The sequence below is a fragment of the Myxine glutinosa genome, chromosome 9 (genome assembly GCF_964187855.1).
Source record: "Myxine glutinosa chromosome 9, kmMyxGlut1.1, whole genome shotgun sequence".
Taxonomy (NCBI): Eukaryota; Metazoa; Chordata; class Myxini; order Myxiniformes; family Myxinidae; genus Myxine; species Myxine glutinosa.
Window position 1 is genome coordinate 29,088,761 of NC_136269.1, and position 27,135 is coordinate 29,115,895.

Consider the following 27,135-nt stretch of genomic DNA (forward strand, 5'->3'; position numbering starts at 1 on the left):
GGACCCAAAAGACCCCAAGGAACCGAAGGACCCAGAGGAACCAAAAGACCACAAAGACCCAATGGACCACAAAGACCCAAAATACGCAAAAGACCCCGAAGACCTAAAATACCCCAAAGACTGAAAAGACCCCCCAAAAAACCCAAAAACGAAGACCCAAAAAACCCTGCAGATACCAAAGACCCAAAATATTGAAAAGACCCCAAAAGACCCAAACACCAAAAACACCCCAAAGACCACAAAGACTGATAATATTTAAAAGACCCTGATGACCCCAAATATCCTGAAGACCAAAAAAACCCCAAAGACCCCCAAAAAACCAAACACCAAAAAGACCCCGAACACCCAAAAGACTCTTAAAGACCCAAAAGGCCCCAAAGACCAAAAAGACCCAAATATCCAAAATACCCCAAAGAACCAAAAAAAAAACCGAACACCAAATGACCCAAAATACTTCGTAGCTTTTCTCATAATAAATATATACTATAATGGAGCAAGTATTCATGATAATGTATGTATGTACAGTCGTAGCCAAAAGTATTGGCACCCTTGCACTTTTTTCAAATAACTCACAATTTTCTCTAAAATAAGTTGAAATTGACAAAAGTATTTCGTCTCCACAATTCTTTATTTCACTGTTAATATTGCAGAATCTTTGTTGTTGATTCAGAACTTAATATATCCTTTTAAATCAGAAAATATTTTAAAATGGCATTGACAAAATTATTGACACCCTAGATTTAATATTTGGTAGCACAACCTTTGGCCAAAATAACTGCAGTCAAGCACTTCTTATAGCCATGAATGAGCTTCCTACACCTCTACTGGCAGTTTGTCCCACTCTTCTTGTGCAAACTGCTCCAGTTCTCCCAGATTTGAAGGGTTCCTTCTCGCAACTGCTGTTTTCAGATCTCCCCACAGGTGTTCAGTGGGATTTCGATCTGAACTCATTGCTGGCCACTTCAGAACAGTCCAGCGTTTTGTCTTGAACCGTTTCTGGGTGCTTTTTGAAATGTGTTTGGGGTCATTGTCCTGCTGCAAGACCCACGACCTTCGACGGAGACCCAACTTTCTGACACTGGGTTGAACATTGCGCTCCAAAATGCCTTGGTAATCTCCTGATTTCATGATGCCATGCACACATTCAAGGCATCCAGTGCCAGAGACAGCACAGCAACCCCAAAACATCCTCCTTCATTTGGCTGGCATTGCCCGGCTGGTTGAGCTTTTTCTCAGCAATGGTTTCGGGACGTGTTGGACATTGAAAAGCTATGGAGTCATTGGCCTTATGGTGGTTGCCTTTTTCCTGCAGGCAAGCGGCAGCACGGCCTGATCCCACATCCCAAAATACACTTTATAGCGGCCTTTGGTGGCCTCAAAACGGACATCAAGGCCAACGTGTGGTAGCTTAAAACCTTGCCCAGATTCTGAAGAATGTACACCCAAAATATGGGGCCTCTAGATGCTATGATTCAGCCCTGAAATTATAACGTACCAATGCACAAACAAACACACATACAAATAGTTGAACATATTTATAAAATACACATTATACTTTTCAGGATTTGAAATTAGGTCATTTTGTACAGTTATGCACTTAAGTACAAGATGCTGTCAAATGTAGCTTATTGTGGAGACCCAAACTGTTAGTTTCTTCTTTTTTCTTAAAAAACTTTTTTTTAGGAGAGGTATGGCGAGCAAGTAGATCTTGGGTCTTGCAGCAATAGCTTATCTATCCTGTTTTGTTTTCAGACAATGTATCATTCAATGAAAAAAAAACCTTTTCTGTAAAAAAAAAAAAATCCCTCTATTGACTTGCAGGTTGTTGGTGGACATGTTACGGCTGTGTATATTTATGTCATATTCTCTGATTTTGGAATTAAGTAAGTGTTGCCTTTTGTTAGTCAAGAGAGGATAAAGAGTGTGTATGTTGGGAGGTGGAGGGTAGCAATGTATGTGTTTATAGATATACAAGAAACTGAAATATATATATATATATATATATAATACCGTCAGGAGGGTGATACTTGATGAAGAACCACAACACGTTTTTAAACAAAGTGTTCAACTTAAAGGGGGGGGGGGGGGGGTTAAGCATGCATAGGTGAGGTTGAGGAAACCTGCCAAAAGGTGAGCACCCCAATGTGATCTTTTTCCTCCCCAGAAGAGCCAATGTGGGTCTTATCTGGCACTGGCAGCTGGTCGTCTCGGACCACTGCCTGCTCACTGCAATCGCGACAGCATGCCGCAGCTCAGGCACTGAACATGGCCGATGATAGCAGCATCCACCGGGCTCAGGCACCCACGACAGCTTTGACTTTACGTGCTGAACGGTGGCTATCTAAGGGCCGGGCCCGAAAACGATAATGAGTATGATACGCGAGGGGTCGGGGATGGAAAGGAGGGAAGGGCTCGAAGCCATTATGTATCAGGAACGAGTGTGCGTTGGGTAACCCAGTCGAGTGGAGAAATGGGCTCCATCTTTGATGTGTGGGGCAGAGGGAATGGGACGGAGTGTGGGAGCAGATGACGAGTAATCTTTATCACTGAGAATTCTGCGGTTACTTTTGCCAATTTTTCTTCGGCCAGCCGTTGCCCAGCCTGCTGTGAATTTAAGCAAGCACCTTCAAGAGCATTTCCATTTTCACAAGTTATTTATTACCAGCCGATACAAGGCAAAATATGCACGCACCATTGCACTCTGGATATTGCTGCGGACTGCTGGACAGAATAGGTCAATATACTGCATTAAACAAGCACTTAAAGGGGAGACATACCGTCATGTTAAATTAAAGTCGTCTTTAACTGAATTTATGCTGTTAGAAATGTCATCTTTTTTTTGTTTAAAATTCTTATTCAAGAAATACTACATGAGTGAAAATATATGAATGCATGGCTGTTTGTTAATTAACATACTGCTGTACAGTGTATTATAATTGTTCCTTGCTGCCATGGAATCATAAATGAATGAATTACAGAGAATTTACGTGTTCCTCACATACTATATATATATATTCATATCAATAAAAAAAAAAAGTTTATACATAGATTTCACGAATCTGAAAAGTAAAAATTAAAAAACAAGAAGACGTCATGCGGAGCACGTTACTTGCAAAATCCGCCCCCACCCCCAAGAAAAAAAATTCCATTGATACAGCAAATTGTCCATTTCATCAAGATTAAAATTGGCAATCTTGATCAAATCTCGGGTCAACAGGAAGAAAAGTGACGATTTTTCAGATGAAAAATGCTGATTTTGTAAGGTTGACCTTGAGTTGACCTTTGACCTTTTGACCTCAAAAATAGTTAGTTTCCCTATTTAGTGACTCAATGTGTAAATGCTGTTCAATTTTCAAGTCAATCGGATGAAAATTGAGGATTTTAAAAACTTGGCCTATGTTGACCTTTTGGCCTATGTTGACCTCAAAAATAGTTGGTGATTGAATTCAGTGACCAGATATGCAAGTCCTCTTCAAATTTCAAGTCAATCGGATGAAAATTGAGGATTTTAGAAATTTGGCCAAGTTGGTGACCTTTGGCCTATGTTGACCTTTTGACCCCAAAAACAATAGGCTTCTCAATTGGGACGACCTATACAACTTGGTGAAGTTTCGTGACGATCGGTTTAGAATTGTGACCTGTAGGCCGGTGACAAACAAACAAACAGACAGACAGAACCACAAACGCAACCGACCAATATACTTGAAAAATCTTCGATTTTGCAAGTAATAATTGAAGAGGAATGTATGCAAGATAATCCACTGGCTGTAGACTTTTAGATTTAGGCCAAAGGAACTGACCAGACCAACAAACTTAATCAACAACTATACATCAAGCTCTCACACAGGCAATACTCACAGCCAGGAAAGAATAAGAATAGAATACATGGCTGATAGCGCAATTAAAACAACTTGCATAATGTTCCCAAAACATAATGGGTGAAGTTTCAAAAGCATTATGAAGTTGATTCTGAGTATAATTGGTTGTTAACTCTTATTTGTAAAACAACAAATGGATGAGGCATCTACTGCTATGCTCGAGCATTCTGTGCTACAATAAGTCTACTAAACTTTACCTTACTACAAAAGTATTGGTGTATCCTGATGGTTGTACAGCTGCTTTTGGAAAGTGTCACATGTGTATTTAAGACTCAGAGGAGAAGAAGGAGACAATTTGACAAACATTCTTTTTTTTTTTTTTGTATACAAGATCGAGGCTCGTGTAAGAGCTAACATTAATCACAAAAAAAATAAACGGACACATAAAACATATAATAAGGGGAGCGGTAGACAAGATGGGGAGAGAGGGGGAAGCACCAAGTACAACATTTGAGAGCAGGGACATCAGGAGATCTGTGGGAGGTAGAGGGCTTGGGGGGAGGAGGCATGGGAAGGGGGGTGGGGGGTGGGAGAAGTATAAAACACATGGACACTACAAGGACTTCCAGGAAAGAAGTCGGTATTTCAAAAAAGTGTATCTGGGGTGAAATTAACGGGGGTAGAAAAGATCAAGGTTTTGGATGGGGGAAGATAAGAGATGGTGGTGAACAGCTGTTTTAAAGACCTGGAGGGAGGAGAGGGATTGAAGAGAGTGAGGGAGTTTGTTCCAGAGGCGGGAGAAAAGAGGAATGAAAGAGTGAAGGTGAGCAGGGAGTCTTGATTTTGGCAGTTTCACCAGAATAACAAGATTCAGCCATAAAACAAGGCCCTATAAGTTGACCAGGATTACCGGTGGTAAGCTCCTTATGCAGGGTGCAGGAAATAACTCGCCTACTTTATGCAAAAGACAAATTGAGAGCCTTAACGTCCACCACCAGCACTGGCAGATGGATCCTCCAGCTTAACGTCCTTTCAAAGGACGACGACGCCTCGCCCTGCATGGGAAGCACCAAGATGACAGTTTATAGCCGCATTGAGATCCGATCCCATGCTAGTCAGCTCAAAAGGCGAGTGTACGTATCTCTAAGCTAAGTTGCCAGCAATGAAATTTTTCAATGAAAAATGTGATGAAATTTTTTTAAACATGAAACCTGATAGATTTCTCAAAGGAAACGACATGAGAGGCTACCAAAATATGATTTGCTAAAAAAAAATTTTTTTTTTTTTTGCAGAATTCACTCATTATGCATCTCGCCCATTCACCATGGGAAATTAGATAGCATGTGAGCAATTTGTGCAAAAGTGTCGGTGAGAATTTCAGAAAAAGGCGTAAAATAAATCTGCGCATGCTTAATACATCCTGCGCAAAATCTCTGCGCATGTTTGCACAATGATTATAACCATTCTCACTCGCCGCCTTTGAACATAAAGCACATCAAATCATGTTTCCGACTACGTGACCTCGAGGCGTTACTCGTACATCCACTGGAGGAATGATAACATGGTGTTCAAAAGTGAAAGAGAGTCAATGTGTTTGGAGTCATCTTGAGACTGATGAGTCAGCTGACATCACCTTTGTCAACCATCCTTGTTGCTTATTGTATGGTGTGATCCAAAATGACTTCCGCTTCGCTGTAAAGCTCCTTGTTGGATGCTTTGGTTTGAACCTCCGATTAAAATGAGTGAAGTAAAACACTTTGTGGTCTTCCCCCCACCTTGAACACCCTTCCCCAAATACGCTGCCCTGCCAGAAACCATACTTAGGCAACATGCAAAATTTGGTTGGAATTTGTTGAGTAGTTTTTCAGTTTTTGAAGCACATATAAAAACAAACATATATATATATACAAATTCACTTTTATGGTATAGATATATTATTTAGTTTTTCATGAGCAACGAAGTTCACATCCCAGGCTATCTATATATTATGTACGCAACTTTTGTAGGCATAAAAATGATGCTTTGCTTTTGTACATCCATCTCCCTGAGGTTTCGGAGGATACCCGCATACCCTAAGCCAGCATTTCCCAACCTGGGGGGAAATTTTAGGATTCCAGGGGGGAAACGTATTCCAAGGGAATTACAATATTAGCATTCGAGTAATATTGTGCTTCAGTGAATAAATCTCAAATCTTTAATTCTTTTGTTCTTCGACTTTTTACTTAACATAAACATTTATAACATTGTCGGTAAATAAAAATTTATATGCAATAAATTTTTGTTATAAAATTTATATGTGTGAGTGTGTATGTGTCTCTGTGTGTGTGTAGGTTTGTATGTATGTGTAGGAGTGTGTGGGTGTGTGTGTGTTGCTATATTTTTATGTTATTTATTAAGTTATTTATGTTCTTAAGCGAATACATTTTGTGTTTTGGCTACTTTTTTCCTTGTTCATATATATATATATATATATACACATAGGTATATAAGGGGGGGAGGAGAGGGGAGAAATCCGGACGGTTGAACTGGTTGAACGGGAAACGACAGAAAAAAAGTTGGGAACCACTGCCCGAAGCAGGAGTCCTGCAGGAACGAGCCGGGCAAACGTGAGCCACTGAGCAGACGGACTCTGCCATGGAGCGAGTGCGAGTCAGCTGTGGAATGAGTGTGACCCAGCCACGGAGCTCTTTCCCTGGACATGCTGGTAACTACACACTCATTTACAGTGCATTCAGAAAGTATTCAGACCCCTTCACTTTTTTCACATTTTTGTTATGTTGCAGCCTTATGCTGAAATCGTTTAACCCTTTGAGTACGGATGACGTCCAGTGCCGCAAACCGCGAAAAAGTTTTGTGTACGGATGATGTTACTACACGTCATCGACTATACCTATAAATAGATCGTCAGTACGTGGTTGCATTCCCGTACCAAAATGCCAAATTAATCTCGCACTGGGTGTATTTATATCCAAAAAAAATCCTGTACTCGAAGGGTTAAATTCATTTTTTCCCTCATCAATCTATACTCAATACTCCATAATGACAAAGAGAAAACAGGATTTTAGAAAGTTTTGCAAATTTATTAAAAATAAAAAACTGAAATATCACATTTACATAAGTATTCAGACCCTTTGCTATGACACTTGAAATTTAGCTCAAGTGCCTCCCATTTCTCTTGATCATCTTTGAGATGTTTTTACACCTTTATTGGAGTCCACCTGTAGTAAATTCAATTGATTGGATATGATTTGGAAGGGCACACACCTGTCTATATAAGGTCTCACAGCTGACAATGCATATCAGAGCAAAAACCAAGCCATGAGGTCGAAGGAACTGTCTGCAGAGCTCAGAGACAGGATTGTGTCGAGGCACAGATCTGGGGAAGCCGACAAAAAAATTTCTGCTGCATTGAAGGTTCCCAAGAGCACAGTGGCCTCCATAATTCTTAAATGGAAGAAGGTTGGAACAACCAGGACTCTTCCTAGAGCTGGCCGCCCGGCCAAACTGAGAAATCAGGGGAGAAGGGCCTTGGTAAGAGAGGTGACCAAGAACTCGATGGTCACTCTGGCTGAGCTCCAGAGATCCTGTGTGGAGATGGGAGAAACTTCCAGAAGGACAACCATCACTGCAACACTCCACCGATCTGGGCTTTATGGCAGAGTGGCCAGACGGAAGCCTCTCCTCAGTAAAAGACACATGAAAGCCCACTTGGAGTTTGCAAAAAGGCACCTGAAGGACTCTCAGACTGTGAGAAACAAGATTCTGTGGTCTGATAAAACCAAGATTGAACTGTTTGGCCTCAATTCTAAGCGTCATGTCTGGAGGAAACCAGGCACCGCTCATCACCTGCCCAATACTATCCCAACGGTGAAGCATGGTGGTGGCAGCATAATGCAGTGGGGGTGTTTTTCAGCAGCAGGGACTGGGGGAACTGGTCAGGGTTGAGGGAAAAATGAACGGAGCAAAGTACAGAGATGTCCTTAATGAAAACCTGAAACGGAGCGCTCAGGACCTGAGACTGGGCCGAAGGTTCACCTTCCAACAGGACAATGACCATAAGCACACAGCCAAGACAACGCAGGAGTGGCTTAGGGACAACTCTGTGAAGGTCCTTGAGTGGCCCAGCCAGAGCCCTGACTTGAACCCAATCCAACATCTCTGGAGAGACCTGAAAATGGCTGTCCACCGACGGTCCCCATCCAACCTGACAGAGCTTGAGAGGATCTGCAGAAAAGAATGGCAGAAAATTCCCAAATCCAGGTGTGCAAAGCTTGTCGCGTCATACCCAAGAAGACTCGAGGCTATAATCGCTGCCAAAGGTGCTTCAACCAAGTACTGAGTTAAGGGTCTGAATACTTATGTCAATGTGATATTTCAGTTTTTTCTTTTTAATAAATTTGCAAAACTTTCTAAAATCCTGCTTTCTCTTTGTCATTATGGGGTATTGAGTGTAGATTGATGAGGGAAGAAATGAATTTAAACGATTTCAGCATAAGGCTGCAACATAAAAAAATGTGAAAAAAGTGAAAGGGTCTGAATACTTTCTGAATGCACTGTACATGATCTTTCTCTTGTTTTCCCTACTTCTAATCGTTCACTTGGAACGTACAAAGAGCTATCAACGATTTGCCTTCGACTAGCTCAGTCAGAGCAGGGGTATTGATACGCATTCACAATTTCCTCTACACCTTACCAAATATTCACCACATTTCTCACTATGCGGCGCATTACACCATCACCCTCTCTTCTCCCCACTCCCTTTTTCATGTTGGGATCACGTAAGCCCGCAGGGTTGCGTCGGGTGAGTGAGGGGTCGCCAACAAGCCCCATCTTCCTTATCTCTTTGTCTTTCACCCTTGCTTGTCTAACTTCCTGGAGTGAATGAGGTGCCTCTCTCTGTAGATTCATGATAAGGTGAATGTCGAAGCCTAATGGGCTTGCGTGTATAAGGGTATGGTTCTTTCTTGTGTGACACTGCATTTCTTGTAAATACGTGCATAATTGTTATTCACGTCCTTTCGTTTCCAACCTGCCCGAGTGTCTCTTTCTCTATTGGTTAGACAAGAGTGTGTAAATAGTGGAGGGGTGTTTTGCCATTCAGTTTCCATGTGGTCAGACAAGCCTATGTCCCACTTACGGTTCCGCGTGGCCGTACTTGATCTAAATAGGAGTGGGGCGTCGAGAGCACGGAACCCTATATGGGGGGACTAATTGATCAGAAAGGTAATGCGGGAATTGGACGTGAAGACACTGCCTAAATGAATAATGTCAGACTGCATCCGTAGTTGTTTAGCAACCAGTCGTGCGGCAGAGTTATCTGCGGCTCTACGGCCTCAGGGTCAAAGGTCGGGAAGAGGGTATGTACTCGTGACCCGTCCGGCAAACCCATAACAACATATTTGATTGTGATATATTAATTATTTTTAGACTGCTTTTTTTATTTCTAGATTGGATTAATTACCTCCGCCACCAAAGGTGGATGGAGGTTATGTTTTCACCCCTGTCTGTTTGTCCATTTGTCTGTGAACAAAATATCTTAAAAAGTTGTGGACAGATTCGGACGAAATTTGGCAGAGATGTAGCGTATGTGACAAGGACGAAATGATTAGATTTTGGTGAAGATCCGGATTCGGATCCGGCTACGAGAATTTTTTAGGTGATTCTTCACCATTGGGAGATTGGGCCAAAAACGATATTGCGTTTCGCAATTGCGTTTCGCAATTGCGTTTCGCAAACGCAGGATGTCTCAAAAAGTTATGGACGGATTTGGACAAAACTTGTTGGACAGGTTGGGTGTTTGACAAGGAAGAATCGATTCAATTTTGGTGAAGATCCGGATCCGGATAGTAGAATTTTAAAAGTGATTCTTCACCATTGAATGATATGGCCAACCAGGCGCAGGTATGCTCTCTACTGAGTGCCATTCTAGTTTCATTTCATTTATATTTTACTAGCATAGGTACTCGGCATTTCCGGGCAATGGAGTGTCGCTTCGCTGATGGGAATATTAAGGGAGGGTGGTCGGGAAGGAGGGGAGGAGTGAGGGGACAGCAGGAGTAGGTGGCAGTCCGAAGGAGTTTTTGAGCAGGCCGAAAAAGCACAAGACCCCTGCGAGGGATAGCGGACTAACCAAGGATAAAGTCTGTTTTTGTTTTGATTAAATAAGGCCGTTAATCACCTTCAAAAAGGGTGTTTAAACACACCCAAACACTCTTTTTTTCATTCATGCACTCCCTTTGGAGGTCTATAAGTACGCAAGTACGCGTGAAAAGTTTGGGGCTATGAGGTTTCATGGTTTTTGTAGTTATAAAGACACACACACACACACACACACACACACACACACACACACACACACACACACACACACACACACACACACACACACACACACAATAACTGACTAAATAACGGACATATGTTGCTGAACAGTTTGTGTTTTCTATCCCAATGATAGGCTGAATCTGGATCCAGACCTGAACCAAAATCAAATCGACTTGTTCCTGTCACTTACCTAAATCATCCATCAGGTTTTGTCATAACTCGTCCACAACTTTTGGTCCCCCGTCGCACCGCGGAGCGAAAGGGGGACTATGGTTTTCCCCTCCGTCCGTGTGTGCGTCCGTCCGTGCGTGCGTCCGTCCGTGCGGACGTGCGTGCGTGCGTAAGCGAAGTACCAACTTCCAATCTGGTGTGTGGGTGTATCTCGGCATAAGGAAGAACGCTGTTGCAAATTGCGTCGCCACGTCAAAATCCAAGATGGCCGCCTTGCGTCTTCCACTTTGTCAACTCACATCACTTCACCGACGGGGTACCTAGGCGTAACGCTTGTTTAGATTTGCTTTTGGCCACATCTCTCAATGGTGAAGATTCACTTGGAAAATTAAAAACTTCGCTGATCCGGATCTGGATCTTCACCAAAATTGAATCAATTCTTCCTTGTCACCCCCAAACTGTCCACGAAGTTTCGACCGAATTTGAGCATAACGTTTTGAGATATCATACTACTATATGGTTTTTGGACCCATCTCTCAATGGTGAAGAATCACTTTTTAAAAAATTCTTCTATCCGGATCCGGATTCGGATCTTAACCAAAATTGAAACAATTCTTTCTTGTTGCAAACCCAGCCGGTTCACCAAATTCTGTCCGAATGCGTCCACAAATTTTTGAGATATCCTGTTCACAGGCAGACAAACAGACAGACAAACAAACAGACAAACAAACAGACAGACAGGGGTGAAAACATAACCTCTGCCCACCTTTAGTGGAATCTATATCATCGCAGTTGATATAAAATCTTTCATTTTCTCCAATGCCTTCATCTCAGATCATCAATTTGGATTCAGACCAATCTACTTTGTACATGCTACTTCTACTCTCCCAACAATTGATGTAGGCCCTCAATGTCAGACGTGAGATCAGGGCCATCTCTCTGGACATTTCTCAAGCTTTTGATACAGTCTGGCTTCCCGCCTTGCTCTCCAAACTCTCTGCCTATGACATCCAAGGCCAACTCCACACATGGCTTATTGACTTCCTCTACTCCCATAGCCAATGTGAAGCTCTCAATGGAATCCTTTCATCTCCTCTCACTGTCAAGGCTGGAGTGCCCCGACATAGTGTTCTGGGCCTCGTCGTATTCCTAATTTTCATCAATGAACTCTCTTACTCTCAATAAATCCTCTTTATCTCCTGGTAGATGACTATCATCTGCCATGACATCCCTCATCCTTCAGATCGATACAGATAGCAGCCTCTGCCCTCTCTTCAGATCTTGACAAAATCACAAGCTGATCAAACACCTGGAATAGGTCTTTCAATCGAGACAAATCTCACACTGTCACTGTCTCTCTCCGAAAAGTCCATCTGGCAAACCCTCCCATGTACTTTCTTAACAACCCTCTTGAGAATGTTCAGTCACTCAAATTCCTGGGTCTGCCATTCAGCCATGATCTTTCTTGGGCAAACCACATTTCAAAGTTGGCCTCCAAAGCCAGTCGCCGACTGGGCATCCTCCATCACTCAAAGTCCTTCCTTGGCACATCTGACCTCCTATCCACCTACAAGGTTTTCATCCGCAGCTTGGAGTACTGTTCTCCCTTCTGGGCTGGCTCCCCTGCTTCACACCTTGCTCAGCTTAACGCCGTAAAAACCAAGGCCTTCAAGATCATTGGAAGTTCCCGTGATGAAGCTGGGACAATGTGCCTATTACTTTCCCATCCCAGACAGGTCAGTGGTCTCTCTCTGTCTTCTACTGTCACCTTTCTGGTCTTGCAGCCTCTGCTATTTCCACGCTTTGTCCCCTCCTATGGTTTCTGTAGAGCGCACGTGGTCCACCATCAACCCCCTTTTAGTGAAACTCCCAAAATCCAGAATCACTTCTCACCTGTGGAATCAACCTCCACATTTTCGTCAGTCATTCTTCCCTCCAATTCTTCAAGATAGCTGTTATTCACCATCTCAGATCATCCCCCATCTGAAACGATTATCTTTTCTACCCCCATCAACACTCCTCTCCCAACCACCCCAAGCCCAGTTTTCCTTCCTGAGAGTTTGTTTCTGTTTCCATCCTGTCCACTCTGTGTGTCCCACCCCTACCAGTCATTCCACCTCAGATCCCGTATTTGGCCGAGTCTCCCTCTATTTTGTCCTTCAACCCTGCTGTTTGTGTTTGCCATCTCTTTCTATTGTTCCTTTTGTTCTGTTGCATTCTGATCCATTTAGTGTTCTCAATCTTCCACGAGCCTCCGACTTTATAACCAAAAATTGGCGCAGGAGGAGGCAATTCAGCCCGTCATGCCTGCACTATACATATAGACCCTCAATTGATAATGCTTCGTTATTGAATGCTCACGGTTAAAGGACTCTATCATAATTTTTTGCTACCATTGGCATTGTTTGAAACCTCTTTGGAGGTGCTTTCATGGGAAGTAATTTGTGGAGGAAGTGTCAACATTCTTAAGTATGGTTTTGTGAAAGCAATCACAATATAATTTGGAGAGCTCACACTAAAAAAAAAACTGAATTAGATTTTTTTTTAAAAATTATCTGAGATCGAGGTTCAAGGAATTTCAAAATAAACCCCTTAACTAGCAGGATTTTTTTTTGCAAGTGTGTAAAGGCCTTGAAGGTCCAAATCTATTCTTGTAAACTTACTGGATACACACTGTCCTGCACCCTCCGTCATACAAAGAAATGCACATCTCCCACATTATATTTTAACAGCTGCTGTAATTAATTTGTTACTCTGTTATAAAGATATTAGTTGTTACTCTCGTGCACTCAATCTATCACAAACCGCAAATAACATAGATGCCCTCAGCAATGGTGACCTGGCCTGTTGCTGTGTCCAATGGTATCATTTCATCGATGGTAAGAGCAAAATGTTCCTCAAAATGATGCAAAGTTTGATTGTCAACAAACCTGAAAATCAGGTTTCATGAGAATGTCAATGAAGACTGTCAAACCTCCCCTCCCTTACCCCAAGTCCTCAAACCCAACACTCTCTACTCCCAGAAAATAGCATTAAGGATCTGATCTCAGGGGTAAACTGGTAGGTGGTTGTGACAGTCAATGAGTATGGCTCACAGTGCAAGGCCACCTGATGGGCTAAAAACCGGCCCTTATATGGAGATTTGTCTGGATGTGTTGGCCAATGGACAATTCCCACTCCAATGGACTCCCGTGGGGATTATGAAAAGAGTAGACAACGTGCAAGCTCACACCGTCTTCTTCAATTTGTGTCTTGTGCTGCTGCTAGTCGTTTTTCTTCATCTTCGGGCTGCTGCTGCTGCTGCATGAGCTGCTGCGCGTCGTCAGCTCTTCAGTTGGTAGTGAGTTGCTGGGCTTGAGCGGTTTGGTGGTTGCTGAGGCCTGCTGGCACGGCTGCTGGTTGAGTTCCAGTATGTACTGGAGAGAGGCACATGAGGAAAGAGCTACATCGAACCGCTGCATGCCCAAGCGAGTCCAGCACCCAGATGGGGTTGAGGAGCGAGCCCACATGGTCGACATACCCACACCACTTGCACAAGCAGCGCTGTCCAAGACATGTTGTTTTTCTCCTGAAACCTCTTCTGGGTTCCATGTTTCTCCCAAATAAATGCTTTGAGGTAAAATCGCTAAGGCCATCGTAGTTTCGGAGCGCATTGACATAATTTCTCGATTTGAACGTGATTGCCGCTAAGCAACCAGGCTTTCTATCCTCCCCCTTGTTTCTCTGTGAATAAACACCTGTGTGATGAAAACGTGTGTGCTCATCGGAAGCCATCTACATAACACTTAGGCAATTGCCTTATTAACCCATTAAATTGGCAATTTCCGCCTGTGCTTATGGGCCTCAATGTCAATCACTGACAGGCTTTGCTCGCCTGACGTGTCAGCATTTCCACCGCGGTCGTTGTGTCCAGAAATGCCAATTCGTGCCAAATTAACCTGGCGGACATGGAGGTTTTTTTCGCCCCCTACCCGCCGGGCGGCATGTCTGTCATTGTCATAAAATGTCTGTCATTTTACTTCAGATTTGCATTTATTTCAACATCATAATTCATCATCATCATTTCATCCCCCCCCCCCTTCCCACGCCTCCTCCCCCCAAGCCCTCTCCCTCCCACACATCTCCCTGCTCTCAAATGTTGTGTTTGTGTGCTTCCCCTTCTCTCCCCATCTTGTCTTCCGCTCCCTCTTTTTATATATTTTGTTTGTCTGTTTGATTTGTTTGTGAAATAAATGTCAGCTCTTTCACGAGCCTCGATTCAGTATACAAAATTTAGCTTTGAGGCAAAACAGTTGATCTTCTAATTGGGGATGTCTGGCACATCTGCTTTGGGACATGTATTTGGATTCAAGTTACAGGAACTCACATTCCAAGTTAGCATCCCTAGCCAAAGTAAACTGTTAAGCTTCCACAAGATAACTTGTATGCAAGTGTTTTTAAGTTTAACCGTATGGCCCACAGCTCAGTCATTATTGGCATCGACGTGGCCTTCACACTACCTGGGCTGTCGAGACCTTCTGTTTCCTGGACGCGTGCCGTGATGTTGTTCGCAGGACTCCAACTTTTAAGGAAGCATCCTTACGTGCCTGCTGCAGCAACAACCGTGCCCGCTCCTTCAGCTCGTCTTGCCTGTCCCGAGAAGTCTGAAAGTCAACACAAAGAATGCTGTTGCTTTTCCACTGGATGCCGGACTAATATTGTTCCAAGCAAGAAGTCCACACCTTCATTCTCACATCAACATAGAAGGAAACCTTGCTCATACCAAAAATTGTGTAATCCTGAAGGTAACAAATTTCTAGGTAGGAAATTAAAATGCCTCATGTCAAGTTGCCTAAAGGCTCAAGCACTGTTTGCACATGTCTGGAAAGTGCAAGCGAAAGGAAAAGAGATTGCACAAAGGTGAAAGAAAGAAATTCAAGTAATATCACGAATTGGAAATCAAGTATCCAACATTGGTTGGAAATTGGTAACTGAGATGCTCATACAATGCCGTGAGAACCACACACTGTTACTTCCTCATTGGAAACTCATTTGTTAAACCTTGTTACTTGCACGCTAAACAAGTGAATGCATGCATATTGAAGAAAAATACGGCATCCATGTCTGGATATAGCAATGAATGATACATGTCGGTTTATACTCTTTGAGATCTCCAGACCTTTTCTCCAGATTGCGAGCCGGTGCCAATATCGGACAAGGTGGAGGACTTCGTAAGTTGGCAGGTCTTTGGTTTTGCTTCTCTTCTCGGCTAATGGCAGAAAGGGAAAAAGGGTTTACACTTTAAGTATCGGATAATGAAATATCATCATGAGTAAATGTAAATACATACAGTCACGTGAAAAAGTAAGTACACCCCATGTAAAGTTTTGACTTTTTCAACATATTTCAACATACAGCTATTTGATCTTCATTTCAACAATATTGATAGATAAAGGTGATATAATATAACAAATATCATGAAACATTTACATTTTGTAGTCCATTGTATAATTTAAATAAACATAAATGCAAATTTTGCATGTGGAAAAAGTAAGTACACCCCGACATTTATCACTACTATACCTAAATTAGAATCAGGTGCACCAGCTCAGGTGCAAATGATTAGAACATCGTTAGAGAGGATCTTGGAGGAACCTGTCTTATTTAAACCTCAGACATTTAGTTTGGTTTGCACTTTGTTGTTGAAGTCTGCGGCGTCACCATGCCTAGATCAAAATAGCTCTCTGGGGCCTTCATAAAGAAGGTGATAGATGCCTACGAGTCTGGGAAGGGATTTAAAAAGATCTCCAAACAATTTGAAATCAATCATTCGACTGTCCGGAAGATCATCTACAAGTGGAGAAGATTCCAAACAACTGCCAACTTGTTCAGGCCAGGCCGCCCCAGCAAGTTCAGCCCGAGAGCAGACCGCAAGAAGCTGAAAGAAGTCTCTAAGGACCCCAGAATGTCATCACGTGACCTACAGGTAGCTCTTGCCACTTTTGATGTCAAAGTGCACGAGTCTACCATTAGAAAGAGGCTGCACAAATTTGATCTACATGGGAGGTGTGCCAGAAGGAAACCTTTGCTGTCCAGAAAGAACATCAGGGCACGACTAAAGTTTGCCAATGAACACCTCGGCAAAGACCAGCACTTCCGGAACAATGTGCTCTGGACAGATGAGTCAAAGGTAGAGCTATTTGGCCACAGTACCAGAAGACACGTTTGACGAAAACCAAAGACAGCATTTGACCACAAGAACCTGATACCAATTGTAAAGCATGGTGGTGGAAATATTATGGTTTGGGGCAGCTTTGCTGCATCAGGGCCTGGGCAGCTCACCATCATATAATCCATGATGAATTCTTCATTGTACCAGAGGGTGCTTGAGGATAATGTGAGGCCCTCTGTCGGAAAGTTGAAGCTCAACCAAAGGTGGACCTTGCAACATGACAATGACCCTAAACATACCAGTAAATCCACCAAGGAATGGCTGAAAAGAAAGAAATTGAGGCTTCTGGAATGGCCAAGTCAAAGCCCGGATCTAAATCCCATCGAGATGTTGTGGGGGGATTTGAAACGAGCTGTGCATGCAAGAAACCCCTCAAACATCGCACAGCTGAAAGAATTCTGCATGGAGGAGTGGGCAAAAATTTCTCCCAGTCGATGTCAGAGACTGGTAGACAGTTATAAGAAACGCCTACTTGAGGTTGTTTCTGCCAAAGGGGGCAATACCACCTATTAGAGACAAGGGTGTACTTACTTTTTCCACATGCGAAATTTGCATTTATGTTTATTTAAATTATACAATGGACTACAAAATGTAAATGTTTCATGATATTTGTTATATTATCTCACCTTTATCTATCAATATTGTTGAAATGAAGATCAAATAGCTGTATGTTGAAATATGTTGAAAAAGTCAAAACTTTACATGGGGTGTACTTACTTTTTCACGTGACTATGTTGTTGCAGTTATTTCATGGACAATCAGGCAATTCAAATAAATGTACTGTTTGAACAGACTTTATAAAGAACATGTTTTAAAAAGAACATAACCAGTTAACGTTAGAATATATTACTGTTTAATGCAATGCATGTTCACTTGCCATATAACTCAGATACCATGGGTTTAAATATCATGGCTTAAGTCAATTTGTTGCATGTATCCTAAGGCCCTTTGTCTTTTATCACGAGTCTCAGGTTCTGTAGAAACGAAAGTCACTGCACATTACGACTATGCAAGTTAATTAATGAATTTACTGTTTTGATTCCTGTTTTGATTTATATCCTAAGCATGCGAGAATCCTCTCTTGCTCCAAAGAAGGACTAACCCCCGAAACGTCAGCCTTACTTTCCTTCCCAGGCTGTGTGTTAGCATACCTTTGTCCACTTACAGTTGATAAAAACCTAATGCTAGAATTGTCTACTGACAAAGAACAACACTAGTTTTGATATAAAGTCAAGGAAAATTCCTGTGTAAAATACAGCTTTGCAACATCAAACCGAATCTGCTCTATTTCAAATATGTTGCATGGCATGCTATAGTTATATGCTTTTGTTTTTATCCCATGCACACGAAGCTTGCGTTTAAGCAGTTGGTTCACTTTGTTTGTCTCTTGTTTATCTACAAACGTCAGTTTATGATCGAGAAAAAAGTTGATTTCAATTGAATGGTCCATTTTGAACACGAATCGGAACATGAATCAACTAGAGCAATGCAACTGCGTCGCCAATATGAAGAAGAAGAACCACCTTTAGAGTCCATTTTTCCCGGCAGAGTAGGGGTTGGCCTTTTTGGGGCACCGTGGTCCCCTTTTTGAAGGAATGTTTTACGACCGGATGCCCTTGCTGCCACCAACCCTGTTGGTCGCCTCTTGCGGCACACGGGGAATTAGCAGTGAACTAGTACTCAAAGTTGCCGACCTCGGAAGGATGACAGGCTGAGTCAACCCCCCTGGCGTTAATTCAGTGATCGACCTGGATTCGAACCCAGGATCCTAGGATCCCAAGCTGGCACCTTAACCGCTAAGCCAACACCAGGCTTCGCATCGCCAATATACCTCCACATAATCCCTGCCCGTGACAACGCGTAGATGCCCTCATTCACTATCCTACAAATAAACAGGTTTGATTTAAATCCCTTCAGTTGTTCTCAAGTATTTCATTTTTACCAAACATGACAGGTTTCACATCAATCGGTGAAGCAATTTCAGAAAAGTTTTTTTTTTTTAATATTGGCTTTCAAGCTGATATGTCTGCCAAACCACACTATATATGACATCAAAAATGTACACTCTGCACATGTATGGGTAGGAGATCACGTTTGTGAAGTTTTGTGTTGATCGGATAAGGTTCATTTTTCTATCCAAGATGGCTGCTAAAGCACATGACCTATGACATCATAAATTTCAAACAATATGCAGCATTGGTGTTAGATGGCATTTGTAAAGTTTCACATCGATAGCGTAAGCGGTTTCTGAGATATAATTATTTAATATTTTCCTTCAATCCAATATGGTTGCCACAACATGCGACCAATGGCGTTTTCGTGATCAACTTTTAATCGCCATGCCCAGTCGATGACACACGCAATGTTTTGAGTCGATCGCTTTGGTGGTTTAGGAGTTTGTGTTTTTAAGGTTTTAGGTTAAATCCAATATGGCTGCCAAACCATGTGACCTATGATGTCATATATTTAATGTTTAAATACAAATGGATCAATACTATTTTTAGGATAAGGCATTTGATTAAAACATTTATGGCTGGTATACCACTTCACCCGTGATGTCATCATTATCATACTTTTGTTCCCCATTGGGAGTACTTGTCAATGTGCCAAGTTTCAAATTTTTCCATTCAGCGGTTTCTGAGAAATAATTTTTTAATTATTTGCGTTTAATCCAAGATGGCTGCCATGCCACGTGACCTATGACATCACAATTACCATAAAAACATTCTACATGGTGTTGCTCCTACCCTGAAAGTTTTGTCTCAATCGGACATGTGGTTGCTGAGAAAAACGAGGTATAGCCCGTACGTATGGACGGACAACCCAAAAACAATACCTCCAGCCACGTTCGGGGGCAGAGGCATAAAAACGAACCTGTCGTTTCGCAGTACTTTAGCTTTGAGTTTGACCCGACTGCGCATGCGCAGATAGGAGAGATAATTTTCTTACTCTGTCTGGCAGTCAAACTAAATTTAAAATAATTCCAAACAGGAAACTTACTGTTTTTAAGGACATCATAAAGGACACAAACAACAGGCATAAATAACTAATGTAATGTGTTAAATAAGGTGGTGTAAAAATGCTGCATCAATGGGAAAAAAAAAGATTGTACAACCTTAATTTTATTTCAATTGAATTACTGTATATACTTGAACACTGTAGAACACAAATGGTATTTTTGGCTCTTCCAAAACCCTTCTGTTTAAGCATTTAGCAGTACTTATTTATGGCATCTTACATAATCTTGACCTAACAAAATATTATGTCATTTTACATCATCTTGACCCAACAAATTTGCCGCTCGCAAACCCCACCCATATCCTTGTTTCTCAAGACTGAGTTGGATAAGGTGATCTATGAACTCTCTAGTTCTTTTTTCAATGAGCCACACTATGTAGTACTCCAGGTATGACATATGGTATGAGTGTAAAGCCATCAGATAGACACAATTAACTGAATAGTCTTTATCCACATTGTAATTTCCTCGTAACTAAAACAAAAATACTTACATTTTCCACATCTTCCTGGGATGGGAGGGAAATGCTGCGGCTCATTTTCTTTGCTGTTGGATCAAAAGTTGCTGTAACACGCTGCTGTTGTCCAGGACTTCCTGTTGTCTCTGCTACTGGCGGCTGTGCTGTAGATGTAGATTCCAAAGAAAGTACAACAGGTATCTTTTGTGCCCCTCCATTTGTTAATGCCTCGCTTGACTGCAGGGCATTCCCAACTTCATCATGTGCCACACACTTCTTCATCTCAGCACTATGCGGGTGCAGTTTTTCCTCAAATAGTGGGTTGCTCGTTGGCACCATCACTGGCTCCAATCCACCCACAGCTTTCTGCTCCGTCTTGTTTTGGGGTTTTTCGTCCACCGTGTGATTTAACTCTGGAGCTGGAAGGCTGATGGGGATCGCTGTCTCTGCCACGGTGTCTCTGCAGGACTTGGCGCCTTCTGAAAAACTACCCACCCTGTATGTGCTCCCTCCTGGCCTCTCGCCCAGTTGAAGAAAACTCAGCTCTTTGCCCGTGAAGTAAGCACGGATCTGCACAGCACCACCACAAATCTCATTTAGCAGCACCAGAAGGTTTGTTTCATTAAGTAACAAATCAAGGAATAAATAATTTATAGTTTGGAGGTTAACTGCTAACAAGATTTTTCAACAACAAGGTACTATTGTCACATTGCCTCAAAACTATTGTTCTGGTATATTTTTGTTTTTATTTTGAATCTTGCTGAAAATACTGACCTGATAAAGGTAGGTGATTACGGTGAGCTTATCAGGAATGGCAAGAAGCACCATGTCGGCCGGCTCAAGGAGTCGAGAGATACCCAGATTAGCAAAGCCATCATATGCCTTGATGAGAAAAAAAAAGAGAATGAAAAGGGAACATTCATCAAATGATAATTTGGTCACTTTGAGCAGTGAACATCAAATGAAACAATAAAAAAATGCAGAAGCACCACTTTTCAACAATGCACCATCTACAGAAAACCAGGATGAATGAGTCTGTTGGTTTCCTTTATTCTATTTAATTACTTGACCAATTCCAAAACCATGATCTTTTCTCCACCCGTTAAACCACCAACACCCCTCTCAAAACTTTGCTTATGTGTCCATCTTGTTCATCACTTGCTTTCTCCGCTACCACTCATAGTTACCTGCATCCCCTGGTTGTCCGTCTCTGTCGACTTTCTCCCTCTGCACTGCTGTTGGTGTTTCCCCTTTCTCCTGCTATTCCCCTTGTTATGTTGTCATGATCTGTTCTGTGTCCTTGCTCTTCCACGAGCCTAGACCATGTATTCTAAAAAAATCTATATGATAAAGCCGGACTGTCTGTCTGTCTGTCCATCCATGAACTTCTCCCTCAGTTTTGGGGCTATCCCTGCCAAACTTTCTGTGGTATCTGAGGAGAGGGGGAACCTTTTGGGGTCGCAGCAGTGTCCTAAGATGGGTGGGAGGTTTCATAAATTTCTCAATACAATTGTGATTTTGAGTTTCCATCTTTTCAAAACCACCCTCTCTCTGCATGTAAACTAATTCACGGCTTCGGCATTAGCAGTTTCGCCATTTGCTGCATGTGGAAACATTCGCTGGTTCGGTAATATCTCGCTTGGGCTCCCACTCGTGCGTAACACAGATACTTCGCTAGTATATATAAAAAAAATTTTATCATTTTTATTTAATCATTTTAATTGAATTGATTAATTATTATTTTTTAATGCTGAATCATTTTTAATGGTTTTGTAAAAATAGGTAAAAAATACAAAAAATTCCACTTCGACATTATGGGGGTATTTAGTGTAGATCAGTGACAAAAAAAAAATCTCAGTTTGATCTATTTTAAATTCAGGCTGTAACACAATAAAATGTGAAAACTTTCTGAAGGCACTGTAAAAACTCTGATGCTGATTCCTATGATTTCAGCCACTCTATTGCTTCATTCTAATTTCTAAATTACATATTTTCCTGTCAACATTAAAATTTAACATGTGTGAAAACAAAGAGTTGATACTCGAGGTCCCCCACCTTTTGCGTGGTATGAGGAATAGATCTGTGCCACATGAAAGCTAAATGTTGAACGTTTTTTTGAAATATTGCGTACACAAGCCAAGTTACCGAGATGGTTGCCATGGTAACATAATTCAGCCAATTACAGCCGTGATCTAATCAGGTTGAGATAATGTGATGAGGAATAGATATCTCCAATATGAAAGCGAAATGTTCAATGGTTTTGGAAATATCGCGGACACAAAAGTACATGAACAGATGATCGGTCGGTCGGTCGGACAAAGCTCATCTTAATGTCCCCCATCTCCGACCTTGACGAAGAGGCGGGGGACAAAGATATTTTTAGTTATTAAAGGTAGAGATAAAGGAAATAAAACGCTAGTAAAACCACAACTGTTACGCCTCCCCACTTGGCCGAATATGAAGGAAAAATAAAGGAGCAGAAAAGCATCATTTCTGTTCAGCTAATGTGTTTGACCCCTGAATTGAAGGTTCATCAACTCTGCGTTCATCATTCAAATACAACTGAACAACATATTATACATAGAAATGTGATCAAAAATTATTTTAGGAGAGGAATAAATCCATGACAACAGTTTAGTGGTGGAGTGAGTAAAGTCTTGTTGCCTTGCTCACACTGGTGCGGGTTTGATTCCCATGGGTGCTTCGTGGAAACAATTTATCTGCACTCCTGTGACAGATTGGTGACGTGTCCAGGATTAACTCCAGCCCTAGTAACGTTCACGACTTGTCGTGAGCACACCATGCTCTGTCCTATAGCTTATGGGACTTCACCGCCACCACCACCCCTCACAAATCCTATGAGCACCCAACTTCCTTCGGCGGAGAATTGTATTGAAAAGGAAAAGGGAGAAAGTGGGAAGCATGGTGTGGGTGGAGGGGGCCAGGGGGTAGAGTCGTTGACCATGTACTCTTTGAGCAAACAAGCCGGTCTAGGCTTTCCAAGCTGTCCCTCCCTAATCAAGTGTCTCGTGGCAATGCATGACCAAGCAGAAATTGCTCTGCCAAACTGAGAGGCGGCAAACAGACGGCAACATGGCGCTAAAATTAATCAAGGGCAGCTTGTATTTCCAAAATTGCTCACAACAAAATATGAGGTGTATACACTAACACACATGAGGAAATAAAGTCGAAAGACATTCTGTGATATTCCGCTTCGTGACGGTCTAACCATGTGTCCATTAAATTGGTCACTTTTTTATCTGCCCCGGAGGCAAAAGGTCCTAATAAGTGGACATAGTCAATTCTGGGCTCAGGGGTCCGCTTTCCAAGGCTTTCATTTCAGGAGAGCAAGGGCTGGGAAAGCAGGTGCTGCATGACGGACAGCTCCCAGGCTGGCAGACAAGCCAAGCAGAACGGCACCAATCAAGTCCAGAGCGGTTAAAGCCATTCTCCGCCTTACACATCAAACCATTCCACGCTTCCCTTCCCCCTGCAATGGCCATCGCACGCACACAAAACCTGCAACGAATGCTTCCGCGAACGAATAACTTTTCACTTTAACTTCGATCGATGGCGGGCCAAAGTTTCAAAATCACTTTTTGGCCCAGTTGCCTATGTCGGACCTTTTTGTTGTTTTCCTTCATCTCCTGTGGTTTGAGGGCTTCATAGTCTCTGCAAAGAGCAAAGAAACACACAATTTGGTCTCAAATGGAGAAAAAGGATTTTAAATAATATCTACACTTTTCTTTTTTAGTTCACACACAGCACAACGTGCAATACCTTTACAACAAATGTCACGATACATTTCACAAAATCCCCTCTACATCGTCACAAAAAGCCAACAAGGCAATCGGTGTTGTGTATATTCAGAAGGAGATCAATAAGAGCAGGAGATCTTTTGAGAGATATTCAAAATCTTTGCAGAAAACTTACGGAAAACTTTTAAGCATAAGGTATTTGACTTGTTATTGCTTTTCTTACAGCAGATGAATTGTGCATCGAGCGGACGCGTGAACATAAAGGAAACAAGAAAGGCAAACAAAGAAACAGACTTCTAAATGTACAGAAATACAGAACGAAATCAAGAATAAAACTTGCGTACATGAGATCAGGACGTGAGTGGTGCAGGATAGCGCAGAAGGCCATGCCATTCCTCCAAGATGTGGTAAAGTTGGTGATATGAACTCCACTGTAGGTCTTCGTCACATCCTGGCACCAGGCTAGAAGAGATTGGCTAGAGTAGGCCGTCTTGTCCAGCATGGGACTGGATACTGGACTCAGCTGTGGGGATTTGAACCAAGGAGTGAAATGGATACTGAATATTAACAAGAGCAGGAGTTCATAATAACCACTGAAATAACCCTTACAGAAATTTCTCATGAGATCTGATGAAATGTCCATGACATTTCGGCCACATTGCATGATAGATCAGCGAGGTCATGTATCTGAAGGCAAAACGAATGCCTTGTTTTCAATCACACACGATCCATCTACACAAGGTAAAACAGAGAAAAGAATAAACATATTTAAGGGTTTAAACATTATTTGTTCATTAAAACATTGACCATTAAAATCCCATCTTGGCCGACAGTGAGGACTGAACAATCTCCAACCAGCACTACTCCTTATCTGTCTGTGAGGGACAGGGGTTGTGGATACATGCCTGCAGAGTGTTGTGACTTCAGATCCAGGTAAGGAGGAGCTGCTAATGATCAGCACCTTTTGTATCAACTCTGCACCTTCGGCTTTCCCCTCCTACCTCGACGCGTCTCCTACCAGGGGTTGAAGCTGGGGCCAAAGGGCATCTGTGACCCCAAAATCGTCAAATAATCCTCATGTCCCCGCAAGTGTACGGTACTTGGAAGTATTTTCTTGGAGACGGCAAAAAGGTAAATGGCATCTTCTGTCATCGAGCCGGCAAGCTATTAACAACAATTCACATTTATTGCCACATCTGATGCAATTTAAATGCTCTAAGGGCGGTGAGGTGCTACATTTGAAACTGTTTGTTCGATATACGCAGCTTTTTATGCCCAGGGTCCATAATAAAAATTTGGACTGGTGTCAAAGCCAGTGCAAATTAACCAATTTAAATTTTTACCAACAGTGCAAATTAACCAATACAATGACGTTAAATTAAAGTAACAGTGACCAATTGCAAATTAACAGGAGGATTTTGCATCATTATAATTTTCACATCCGCCACCAAAGGTGGATGGAGGTTATGTTTTCACCCCTGTCTGTTTGTCAGTCCGTTTGTTTGTGAGCAAGATATCTCAAAAGGTTGTCGACGGATTCGGACGAAGTTTGGCAGAGATGTAGCGTATGTCATGAGATTTTGGTGAAGATTCGGATCCGGCTACTGGAATTTTTAAAGTGATTCTTCACCATTGGGGGATAGGGCCAAAAAACTATACATAGCAGGATATCTCAAAAAGTTGTGGACGGATTTGGACGAAACCTGGTGGATCGGTTATGTGTGACAAGGACAAATATATTCGATTTTGGTGAAGATCTGAATATGGATTCGGATATGAAAATTATTAAATTTTTTCAAGTGATTCTTCACCATTGGGAGAGAGGGCCAAAACAATACATTGCGGGACATCTCAAAAAGTTATGGATGGATTTGGACAAAACTTGGTGGACCGGTTGGGTGTCTGACAAGGAAAAATCGATAAGATTTTGGTGAAGATCTGGATATGGAATCGGATATGATAATTATTTAATCTTCTAAGTGTTTCTTCACCATTGACTGATAGGGCTAAAATCGATATGAAGCAAGAGATCTCAAAAAGTTGTGGAAGGATGATTTTGATTAAATGTGATTCTGTATTGTGATTTTCTGGTCTACTCTGGGATACAAAACGTAAACTGTTCACCTGGCGATGGTATGCTCTCGACAGAGTGCCGTTTTAGTTTTTTGGTTTGTTTGTTTTTTTTGGATACAAGATCGAGGCTCGTGTAAGAGCGAACATTAATTACAAAAAAAACGGACACAAAAAAACATAATAAAGGGAGCAGGAGACAAAATGGGGAGAGAGAGAGGGAAGCACACAAGTACAACAGTACAGAACAGGGACATCGGGAGATCTGTGGGAGGGAAAGGGCTTGGGGGAAGGAGGCATGGGAAGGCGGGTGGGGGGGGGGGGAGAGGTATAAAACACATGGACACTGCTAGGACTTCAAGGAAAGAAGTGGGTATTTCCAAAAAAGTGGATCAGGGGTGAAATTAACGGGGGTAGAAAATATCAAGGTTTTGGATGGGGGAAGATATGAGATGGTGGTGAACAGCTGTTTTAAAGACCTGGAGGGAGGAGTGGGATTGAAGAAAGTGAGGGAGTTTGTTCCAGAGGTGGGAGAAAAGAGGAATGAAAGAGTGAAGGTGAATAGAGTCTTGATTTTGGCAGTTTCACCAGAAGAGGGTTGCTGGCAGATATTGTGCTTCCTGTGGGAATATTTGGGGGACAGAGCACAGCCAGAGCTGGGGGAGCTAGGCCAGGGAGGAGTCGGTAGAAGACAGAAAGTCCACCAACCTGCCTGCGGTGAGGGAGTGAAAGGCCCTCAGAGTTAGCTTCATCGGGGGAGATTCCAATGATTCTGAAAGCTTTGGTTTCAACAGCGTGAAGTCGAGCTAGGTGTGAGGCAGGAGCACCAGCCCAGAGGGAAGAGCAGTATTCCATTGAGCTGTGGATGAAAGCCTTGCATGTGGTGAGGAGCTCAAGTGTGCCAAGGAAGGACTTCACACGACGGAGGATGCCCAGTCAGTGACTGGCTTTGGATGCCAGATTTGAAATGTGGTTTTCCCAGGAAAGATCATGGCAGATAGTGAGACCCAAAAGCTTGAGTGACAGAACTTCTTGGAGAGCATTGTTGAGAAAGTAGATGGGAGGGTTTTCCAGTCGGTCTTTTCGGAGAGACATAGTAAGAGTGTGAGATTTGTCAGGATTGAAAGACATGTTCCAATTGTTTGACCAGTCTGTGATTTTGTCCAGGTCTGCAGAGAGTGAGGAGGCTGCAGACTGCTGATCTGAGGGATGAGGTTTGGAGTGGCAGAGAGTGGAGTCATCACAAAGAGATAGAGAGGATTTTCCAGAGAGTCAGAGAGATCATTGATGAAGACCAGAAAAAGCACAGG

The 27,135-nt window shown here is 42.4% G+C and overlaps 1 protein-coding gene across 6 annotated transcripts in view; it reads right to left on the reverse strand.

The window, feature by feature from the left end:
• The window catches only part of EHBP1 (EH domain binding protein 1), a 341,780-nt gene that overhangs the window by 110,302 nt on the left and 204,343 nt on the right, over window positions 1-27,135 (reverse strand). For all 6 annotated transcript variants that reach the window (XM_078784234.1, XM_078784232.1, XM_078784231.1 and 3 more), the window contains 6 exons: window positions 24,100-24,278; window positions 23,621-23,669; window positions 20,772-20,879; window positions 20,034-20,567; window positions 15,472-15,561; window positions 14,813-14,956 (listed from right to left, as the gene is read on the reverse strand). In XM_078784234.1, the coding sequence (XP_078640360.1) occupies window positions 14,813-14,956; window positions 15,472-15,561; window positions 20,034-20,567; window positions 20,772-20,879; window positions 23,621-23,669; window positions 24,100-24,278 (1,104 nt within the window). The remainder of the gene's footprint in view (window positions 1-14,812; window positions 14,957-15,471; window positions 15,562-20,033; window positions 20,568-20,771; window positions 20,880-23,620; window positions 23,670-24,099; window positions 24,279-27,135) is intronic.